Raw genomic sequence first — 11,242 nt, forward strand, 5'->3', positions numbered from 1 at the left:
TTACAAAGTGTGAATCATCAGGAGAGGGAAGTTGATACTTGCACACCAAAATTTTTAGGGATAATGGAGTACAGCTCTCTGATCCAGGATATATTTTTGGTTTGGGAGGGACTTATTAAGTATTTGGGAACCTGGCGGGCAGTGGGGAGTGGCAGCCAAACTAGTGGCAGGTGTCCAGTGCAGGTACTTGTTCTATAGGGATCTGGTTCCCTGAAAAACTGGAATTGGAAGTACACTCTGGGGGAAGGCATCCCCTAAAGCAGCTGGGGAATGAGACCGAAGCTCCTAACAATCCCCTTTTCTCAGCCCCCCGAGCGCTTATGTGAGGGGAGGGCGGTGGATTTATGGGGGGACTGATGGCCACCTTCCACAAGTAGTTGGAAATGAGTGAGGAGGGAATGATAATTTGTACAGTGCAGTTCATTGCCAGATAATTCCCAAACGAGATAATAAAGGCGCAGCCTAATTAAAACCACATCCTTCACACGTTGGCATTTTTCCTGTGTGTTTGGGACAATGTGCTCATCTCCATGCGCTCCCTCTTTGATTTTGGTCATTTAAAAGTCAAACATGCATTTTTTAATGAGTATAACTCATCTGTTTTCTCTGCAAGTGCAAAAATGTATAAATCTGTTACTAATACATTCAAATTATGTAGGGTTACCATACGTCCGGATTTTCCCGGACATGTCCAGCTTTTGGGGCCTCAAATCCCCGTCCGGGAGGAAATCCCAAAAAGCCGGACATGTCCGGGAAAATAGGAGGGAGGGCCTGGCGGTGCTCGGCCGGGGGCCGAGGCTGGAGGTGCTCGGCTGGGGGCCAGGACGGGACTGGGGCCGGCGGTGCTGGGCCAGGCCCGGGGCCGGGATGGGACTGGGGCCAGCGGTGCTGGGACGGGGCCGGGCCGGGCCGGGGGCCGGTGGTACTTGGCCGGGACGGGCCCGGGGCCGGGACGGGGCTGGCGGTGTTCGGCCGGGCCTGGGGCCGGGGCCAGAGACTGCGGTGCTGGGCCGGGGGTGCTCGGCCGGGGGCCGGCGCCCCAGGGCCCGAGCCGAGCCGAGCCAGGCGGGAGATGCCGGGGCCAGAGCCTCTTGGCCTGGGCCGGCCGGCCGCCAAAAGGAGCCGCTCGGCCAGGGGGGCCGGACTGGGCTGCGCCACACCCTGCCCCAGCTTACCTGCTGCCTCCCTGTTTCAGGCTTCCCGCAAACATTTGATTCTCGGGAAGCAGGGGAGGGGGAGGAGCAGGGGGCGGAGCGTTCAGGGGAGGGGGCAGAGTTGGGGCAGGGAGTTTGGGGAAGGGGCGGAGTTGGGGCCCCGTGGAGTGTCCTCCTTTTTTAAAACTAAAATATGGTAACCCTAAATTATGAAAATAGATTTAATGCAGAAAAGAGACATTAAATTAAAAGTAAAAACTGTGGTTTAAAGTTGCATTTGTTTAATTTAAAAAAATAAAATAAATAAAACTAAATGTAGTGGGCCTTGATCCTGATTGGGTTATTTATACAGTACATATTTCAGGATAGATCACACTATCAAGGTAAATTATTGTTCCTATTAATGAATTACAGTATTGCTGGAGAGAAGCTTTGAAATGTATTTGGCTCCTGATAGGGGAGTTATTAATGGTCCTTCAGCTGAGCATGGTTGAACTTTGCTTTATATTTTTATTTTCTTTTTACTGCCTCCCTCAATATAACGTACCTTTGCTTCTAACGTAATTTTTTCCTTCACAATACATAGGTCACTATGAAAAGCATAATTTAGGCTCTCATAAAGTGTTTATAGTAAGCTGGTCCTGTATTTTCTTGTCATTTTGTCACATATAGTATAAAAAGCACTTTCAGGAAAGAGCAAGCGCATCCAGTTTAGAAAATTAACAAAGCCATATTGTGGGACATTGCTTGAAAAACAACTGTCATAAGAATCTCTGCAGTCCCTGGAAGCTTTATTTACTTGGGTGACAGACTGTTTTCTGAAGTAGAATTACTTTACGTTGATCCCTCACACAATAATACTGTATTGAAAATTTGGCATCTTTCTCTTGGGTGCCAGGCTTGTGTGATAGTAATAGAATTGAGAGTATGGAAAGGCTGACAGTGGCAAATGGGTTCTCTAATGGGAAGGGAGTGAATGGGTATAGTTTGAAAGAACAATTGTGGATAGGTCCATAATCTTGTTTCAACTTGAGAACTAAACTCTTAATTATATTTTGCAGGATATGAATGATTACTCCCCAGTATTTAGCAAAGCTCTCTACAGGGGAATGGTTGCTCCCGATGCAATCAAGGGCACTGTTATCGCTACAGTTTCAGCTGAAGATCAGGATCCTCTGGTAAGCAAATGATTTTGTTAATACACTTCACCCAAGAGGGAAAAATCTTTAACCCTCATATGTGACCTAACCCTCTGAGCAACAAAGGAGATTATTATGAGTCTCGCACAGCAGTAGCTCGCATAAATTTTTTATTCCAGCCTGTCCTTTGTCATCATGGACATAGGCTGCATTTCAAATGATTTTTCCCAAGGCTGACAAATCAACGATACAGCTTCTTTTTGATGGGAAGTTATCCAGCTTCATGGCACAGATGATAAAAAGAATAGGCAGGAAGCAAACCCATGACTGCCTGCATTTGGAACAGCTCTGTGGCTTAAAAAGAAAACAAAACACAACTTTGCAAGCTTGTCATTTCCTTGATTTGCAGTCATTGTGAGTTTCCAATCTATGTGACATACTAGTGTTCTACAAAACAGCACAGTTCATCTGTAGCCCTTTTTGGAAAGGCAGTATTTGAACTGAGCTTGGTTGATCTGGGGATAAAGATTATTTCTGCCACCGGTTTCTTATCACTGTTCCCTGGTGAAGCTCTTGATTGACAGAAATGTGCACATTTTTGACTTGTTAACTTTTCTGATGGGTAATGTCTATTTGTGTAATCAAGGAGGTTCATGAACACTGGTGACCAAATGATACACTGAGGACAATAAAAGCCAAAGATATTCTGTCAGAAGTGTTTAATTTTAATTGTTAATGTTTAGAATATTAAGAAGAAGATACACTCCAAATGCTCAAGGAGTGGCGTTCTGAGAGAGTGTTTGCAATGCACATTAAAAGCTAATGATAATATTTTGACAGAGTTCCACATAAATCAGTTATTGTTAAATACAGTACAAAGTAGTTTTTTTTTTAACGCTGAGAAGCACTGAAATACTAAGGCTGTACTTATATAAGTCATATTTAATATGTCCTGTCTGTGCTATCCCTTTGCAAAAAATCCAAACACAAAATGGAAAAGACCTTCAGTTGATGTTAATCAGTCTAGCTCCTTTGAAGTCAATTAAGTTGGGCTAATTTACATCAGCTTAGGATCTGGCCCATTGTATGTTTAAGATCTGTAAAGAGAGAACTATTAAAATTCAGGTTAATAGTATCAATATTTATTTATTATTAGTATACATTATTTGATTAATGCCATTGCTGTGTTGAACTCTATACAGAACACAGAGGAAAACACAGTTTGTATTCTAAGGATCTGTCAATATCAGGGCAATATTTGGGGTTGCATGGAAGGGCTGAAGAGGTGCTAAATACTGGCAGCCATTCTCAGACCCATTGTGCCTTAGCAAGGCGCAATGCCTCCACTAACATAAGGGAGCATAGATCTTAGCAGCTTCTGCTATGCCCTTTCACAGAGGTCAGTGTGCATATCCCTTTGCTGGCCTAGCTCTGGTAGCCATTGTGGATGGGGATTAGGGCAATAGCCCCACCCTCATGTTTCCCCTGTAGCTTTCTTTGGTGGTGTCACAAGGCTGGTCTTCACTGAGGGGGGGATCGATCTAAGATACGCAACTTCAGCTACGAGAATAGCGTAGCTGAAGTCGACGTATCTTAGATTGACTTACCTCGGGTCCTCATGGCGCAGGATCAACAGCTGTGGCTCCCCCATCGACTCCGCTTCCGCCTCTCGCTCTGGCAGAGTTCCGGAATCGACGGGGAGCGCATTCAGGGATCGATTTATCGCGTCTAGACGAGACGCAATAAATCGATCCCCGATAGATCGATTACTACCCGCCGATCCGGCGGGTAGTGAAGACGTACCCACAAATGGGGCTAGTGGTTGGAGCAGGAGTCGGGAGCCAGGGACTGGAGTCCAGGATCAGAGTTGGAGTCAGAACCCAGGTGTTGAGCCCAGGGTCGGAGCCAGAGGCAGGAGAAACCAAGGCTGGAGCAAACTGGAACACAACAAGAATTAAGCCAGGTGGCAAGGCTGGAAACAAGGCAAGGGTATGAGTAATTGCAGCTGCTGCTGAATTTGAAAACAGGCCTGCTGGCTTCCTTCAGACAATCAGGCAGGCCAGCCAATCTGGTGGTCCTAATGCAACCCAGTTGAGCTCATTAATCTGTCTGGAGGACGGGCTGGCTAGTCCTCATGCTCAGCTGAAGGAGCACACTCAAGACAGGTGGAGACTAATACTGCTGTTCATGATGGATTTCTCCAATTTGTGTGCCTGGGAACACAATGGCTGGGCATTGTCTGTTCTCTGCCCTGGGGGAGTAAGATTACGTACAATCTAGCCCTAATCAGGCATCCAGTGATTTGAGGAGGAATTAATCCTGATTGCTCACACCTCCCATAATTTGTTGTCAAGTTATTTTGAAAATTCTTCTAAGAGGATATTCTGAAACTTTAATTACTTTAGTGTTCTAAGATTTCCATCTGAGGTTGATATTGCTTGAAGCTTTGTTGTCATCAAGTATCTCTTTGATATTCTGTGTATTTGGTATTAAGGACATTAGTGAGGTGTGTGGTTCAGGTGTTCACATTACAAAGGACGTTATCGTAACTTGCAAAGTTCGGCAATTTCATTAGAAAGTTAGGAGGAACATGGGTACAATGAAGCACACACTGTATTTCAAGGAGTTCAGTGAGCAACACTGGGTGAAATTTGAACAGAGATGGCTCCATTTTGTCCCCTCAGGAATTCCCTGTCACCTAGGGACTCAGCAAATTGTCTCAATTCAAGAGATGATATCCTCAAAGTAACCTGCAAATTCCTCACAGGTAAAATATGTACTCGATTTACAGTTAGTCATCTCACATTAACCAAATTATCCACCCCTGGGAGCAGTTCCACTGTGTATGACTTGTATATACTATGAGTAAGGCTAAGATTATGTCATGGAGGTCATGAATGTCATAGAATCTGTGACTTCCAGAGACTTCTATGATATTTCTGCTTCAGCCCTGGGGCGGTGGGGCTGAAGCTGTCAGCCGGCAGGGCCCTGGCAGTTCCCAGTTACTGCAGGGGCCTCCTGCAGCTCCCAGCTGCCGCCAGGGGACCTGCAGCTCCCAGCCACACTCCCTTTGAGCCGCCATGCATAGTGGGGGGAGGGCGGCAGCACTCTCAGCCACTGTGAATGGTGAGGGGGATGCCAGAGTCCCAGCAGGAGTGGGTGCTGGACCCAGGGACAAGTCACGGGGCTTCCGTGAGTTTTTGTTTATTCCCTGGGACCTGTCTATGACTTTTACTAAAGACAACCATGACAAAATGTTAACCTTAGTTATGAGGGATGTTACAATTATTTTCTTTGCCTCCTGCACAGCCACAGCTCAAAGCTTGATAAATTCCTTAGGTCACAGTCCAGGGGCCCTGGATCAGGACTCCACCACCACCATGTTAGCCATATTCCCTTCTTGTTTTATTCATTGCAAGTTATCTGTAAATCCAGTGAACGATGTGGGCAAGGCCAGAAGATAGGCTATTTAGGATCCACTGTATCAATAGTAGAGCTGGCTGAAAAAATGATTTTCTGTTTTTCAGCCTATGGTAAATTCTGATACTTCAAAATTTGATTTTGTCCCAAATTTTGATGAAAAGTCAATATATCTCTGAGTTTTTTCACAAAAAGGAATATTCCAAAATATTTCATTTTGATCTTATTGAATCATTTTGTTTCAACTTCATCATTTTGACTGTTATAATAGCATAGAATAGAATAATCTAAATATTTTAACTGTCATTATCATAATGAAATATTTTGATAATTTCCCATGAACATTTAGATGAATTTTGACCAGCTCTAATTAATAGACATATACAAAAGAATCCTGTAATATATCACCAGACCATAGATAGTGGTGATTTGGCAACATAGTTTACTCCCTCAGAACGTCCTGAAATCTGTCCAGTTCCAACAGCTACCATTGTCAATGTATTAATAATTGAAAATGTCATTGTATGAGTTTTAGAGAGACAAGATGGGTGAGGTAATAATCTTTCATTGGATCAACTTCTGTTGGTGAGGGACAGAGCTGTTCAGCATAATTAGAGTTGTATGTAGTGGTCAGAGGGTAATAGATAGTGAGACCTTTGGGGATAATGTTTTGTTTCTTGCATTTGCTCAGGAAGTAGAAAAGAAATGAAATATTATCATCACCAGTTTCACCACCTATAACCCTCTGACCACTACATACAGCTCCAAATATGCTGAACAGCTCTGTCTTTCTCACAGAAGTTGTCTGTGATGGGATGGACTAGGTCCAGAGGCCCCCTGCTGGAAGCCTCAGAATCCTGCCACATTTGTCGCAGGAAAGGAGCAGTGGAGCTAAGTCCTCCGAGCAGCCAAGAGAGGCTACAAAGGGCTAGTTAATCAGAGAGGCTGCAAGGAGCAGCCAAATGATGCCCAAGAGGACCATATAAAAAAGAACTGCAGAGCCAGAGACAGACAGTTCCTTCCTCGAGCCAGAGGAGTGCAGATGGCCAACGGGAAATGCAGTGCCATGGACAGGTCAGTAGGCCCGGGAAGCAAGAAAGAGCTTCTGACTGGCTGCTGGGCCAGAGCAGATATAGGAGAGCCCTGACATAAGGGTGAAGCATCAGTGAAGGCTGGGGCCTCAGGGAAGTGGCCTAGGGAACTGAAAGCAGTTTCATTAAAGGAACACAGTGGCGCATGGCTACTATTCTTAGGGTCCCTGGGCTGGGACCTGGAGTAGTGGCCAGGTCTTGGTCCCCCATATGCCACTAGGGAAGAGTCCTACAATTGGATAGTGATAACCCTCAGAAAGGGATCTGAGCTGTTCAGAGGCCCAGCTGGAGATCTGGGGCCAGAACAGACCAAGAGGGCACTGCCTCCTGGGAAGAATCCCTGGGGTACTGCCAGTACCAGGGCCGGAACTGTTTAAAGACTGCAGACACTTGCCACTGTTACATAGTCCAATAAAAGATATTATCTCACCCCCCTTATCTCTCTGATATCCTGGGGCCGACACAGCTACAACTACACTTCATACATCATGTGAGTTTGTATGACATTTAGCACAATGGAGTCCAGATATTGACTGTGACCTCTAAAAAGGACTGTGATAATATAATATAAAACCTCCAACTAAAATTTTCCCCAGTACTCCTTCCTTACAATGCTTTCTCTAATATTTATTTAAATGTCCTCTCTGCTCTGAGGGTGGGGAGAATGGGGAGTTTCCCACTAAAGACCAAAGTGTGTGTGTGTGACAGAGAGAGAGAGAGATAGCAAAATCACCGCACATAGGATTCAGCTTAAATCTGTATATATGCTAGTCCATTCCACATATAGCTGGACCCTATACATATGCATATGTATAAAAATGTGGAAATTTAAACTAAACCTCGAAAGGGGGGAAATGAATAAATAAAATTTAGCCAAAATCTGAAGAACAATTTTTTCTCTTTACTTATTTAGGGAAGGTAATTTAATAGCATTTTTAAAGTTAATATGTTACTAATATATATACAGTAATACATACACATTATATAGATGTGTGTGTGTATATATATGATGTGTATACATATATGTATGTTTCCATTACAACCTCTCTCTCTCTCTAAATGCATGCATATAGGTTGTTATGGAAATAAATAGAATTCTATGCACAATTATTTTAATTAATCTAGAAAAGAAAAAAGAGACTAGAACAGAAAATAAAGTTAACATTAATGGATTTTGTAATATACTGTTTGTTTTATAAAAAAGTTGAAAATTTAACTTAATCCTCAGAAACAAAAATAGAAAAGAAAAAGGCCATAAAGGTTTGCTAAAATCTAAAGAGGAATTATGTCTCCTTATTAAAAATAAAACAATTTAATACATTTTTGAATAGTTGATGTTTTACTTCCAACTAATGACTAACAATACTAAGCCACTTCCTGACTTTGAAAATCAGAGAAAATTGACAAAGAACAAATTGGCTTTTATTTTTTCTATTGAATAAAAGTTGCTTAGCTGTTTTATCCTCCTAGCACATTAGTATTTTGGGGCCTGCTTTGACTTTAAGAGGTGTCACAAGACGGATGGGTAATGAATGACTGACAATCATAGAAAAAATAAAACAAATAACCTTTTCTCTGCTATTACAAAGCATCTTTCTTTAAATTTGTCTTCGGGGGATAAAGCTTTCACTGTGACCTTCATCAATTTTTTGGTACTTTTTTCATCTAATTGGATCTTAATTGGGCAGTACTAATCAGTCTGTTTTATCACTTCAGGAAAAACCACTTAAGCTTCAGTTCTACTGTGAAAAGTGACTCTAAACTGCCAGTGTGGGATTCCATGTTTGTATCAAGTATCAGAGGGGTAGCCGTGTTAGTCTGGATCTGTAAAAAGCGACAGAGTCCTGTGGTCCTTTAAGTAGTCCTTTAAGACTAACAGATGTATTGGAGCATAAGCTTTCGTGGGTATTCAAGCTTTCGTGGGTATTCAAGCTTTTGTGGGTATTAAGACTAACAGATGTATTGGAGCATAAACTTTCACTCACAAAAGTTTATGCTCCAATACATCTGTTAGTCTTAAAGGTGCCACAGCACTCTCTGTTGCATGTTTGTATTGGAGCATAAACTTTCACTCACAAAAGTTTATGCTCCAATACATCTGTTAGTCTTAAAGGTGCCACAGCACTCTCTGTTGCATGGTTGTATTGTAACCAATTCCATATAAAATGTGATTCTGTGTGAATTGCAGATAATTAATATATTTGAATAGCAGGAAAAGAATTTGGATATAGGACATATCTAATTTAAGGTATCCAAACTTTAAAAGATTGTTATTTTACAAGGAAAGAAAGAAAAGTATTTCCTAACTGTCAGCCTTATAAACATAGCCTGGGATGAAAATCAAGCTGGATTTTTTTCCTCCTTACATATCACTCCTAATAAAAGTTTTGCAGACCAAATCAGGTCCTCAGTTACTCCCCATTATCTTCCTGAGATCCCCTCATTGCATTCAGGTATTATAGTGATGAGGGTGGTATAATAAAGTTATTCACAGGGTTGCTGGCCCCATTTTAGGGGAGTCCAAGCCCAAGCTACATATGACAAGCTAATTTAAGGAGAACTAGCCTATCTAGTCAGTTAATTGAATAACGAGCACCTGAGCCATCCAATAAAAGGCCGTCTCTGCTCAATTGCCAGGAGGTGCTCAGAAAGAAAGCTCTTCCGTGGGAGGGGAGCTCCACAGAGACTACTGTCTCCAAGAAGGAGGGCTGTGCAATCCATGAGCCAATGGGAGATATTACAGGCTAGAGAGGTTAGGAATCAGAATCATTGGCTCCAGGGAGGAGGATTGTACAACCCTCTGAGCCCATGGAAAGAGACGTTATTTCAAGTATGGTTTGGATTTAATAAATTAGAATCCTAGTGGGGAAGTTTTCATACCTTCTGGACTTTGTGGCGTTCTTAAGGGTCTCTGAGAGAAGGCAAACTGAAGCAGGGTGTGCCTGCAGCACCACACTGGGTCAGTGGGGGTGCTGCAGGGGCTGAATAAAATAAAAAAAGAACTCTTTCAACCCCACTGTCTTGAATGAGTTTGCACAGGCAGGACTGAGTGGAACATAGAAAATAATACTGTTGATAATGCACCATATGGAATAGAATCCAACTCATTCTCACTTAGCTGTTTTGACTGTGTAGTGCCTGCAGGAGAAAAGAAAATTGGAAAAATGTTTGTCTCTTATAAAAGCAGCTAGATCATCAATAGAAAGAGGAGCCAAATTCTGCAGAAAATGTTGTTTATAGTGTTGTAGCCATCTCGGTCCCAGGATATTAGAGACAAGGTGGGCGTGGTAATATCTTTTATTGGACCAACCTCCGTTGGTGAGAGAGACAAGCTTTCAAGCTACACAAAAGTTCTTCTTTTCTGTATAGCCTGAAAGCTTGTCTCTTTCACCAACAGAAATTGGTCCAATAAAAGATTTTACCTCCCCCCCCATCGCATGAAAAAAATATTGTCATTCTGATAAAAAACACAAATATTACTAGCCTGTATGTTCAAAGTAACAGATCTCCTTCAAATACAAACAAACCAAAAGCATGAATACTTTGGAGCAATCGCCCATCTTCCTCCCTCATAAAACTGCCATGAGAAACAAATGACAACTTAGAGACAATCTTATCCTTGCTCTCCCAATAGTCCTAGACTGCTGAAATGGTGAATTCTATTCAGTAGGAATATGCCCAGTCTGTTTGCTCAGCATGGCATCATTAAAACCAAACTGCAGCAGGCCAGATGTCAGAATTTCATGTGACTCCTGGATTCTATATGGCTATATTCAGTTCACAGAAAAAAATGTTATTTTTTACTTCCTAAAATTAAAAAGTCAGGCTGCAAACAATTGTTCCCCATTCTTCCCAAAACGTACATTTTCCTTCAAGTTACAAGCACAAATTTGGTTGGGCACAGAATGATGATGTGTGGGTGCGTGTATGTTTCCGAAGTGCTTCATGAGCTTTCGTATAGTTGTGGGAGTATGATGAACAGCTGCCAGGTGGAAATTCTGCTCAGACCACAATGCACAAATATAAAGGGAGAGGAAATGATGGTAAAGGACACTGAGACACGTTCTTAGTCTTATGAAAAGTGCAATTCAGTTTTTTTAAATGTCTATGCAGATTGGAAATGATTTTGGTTTCTAAGAATCCAACTGAAATGTTCCCACATAATAACAGATGTAACTCAATTTATCCAACTTATAGGATGAATGTCTGAGTTGGGATTTAAACCTCTATTTCAAACTGATGCTTAAACTACTAAAAAAGAACAGGAGTACTAGTGGCACCTTAGAGACTAACAAATTTATTAGAGCATAAGCTTTCGTGGGCTACAACCCACTTCTTCGGGATGCATATGCATCCGAAGAAGTGGGTTGTAGCCCACGAAAGCTTATGCTCTAATAAATTTGTTAGTCTCTAAGGTGCCACAAGTACTCCTGTTCTT

At 42.4% G+C, this 11,242-nt stretch overlaps 1 protein-coding gene across 1 annotated transcript in view; it reads left to right on the forward strand.

Moving 5' to 3' along the window:
- Positions 1 to 11,242, forward strand: part of PCDH15 (protocadherin related 15) — a 698,694-nt gene that overhangs the window by 502,306 nt on the left and 185,146 nt on the right. Inside the window, exon 20 of the mRNA XM_034775466.1 lies at positions 2,216 to 2,332. Coding sequence (XP_034631357.1) covers positions 2,216 to 2,332 — 117 coding nt within the window. The remainder of the gene's footprint in view (positions 1 to 2,215; positions 2,333 to 11,242) is intronic.

The sequence above is a fragment of the Trachemys scripta genome, chromosome 7 (assembly GCF_013100865.1).
Source record: "Trachemys scripta elegans isolate TJP31775 chromosome 7, CAS_Tse_1.0, whole genome shotgun sequence".
Classification (NCBI taxonomy): domain Eukaryota; kingdom Metazoa; phylum Chordata; order Testudines; family Emydidae; genus Trachemys; species Trachemys scripta.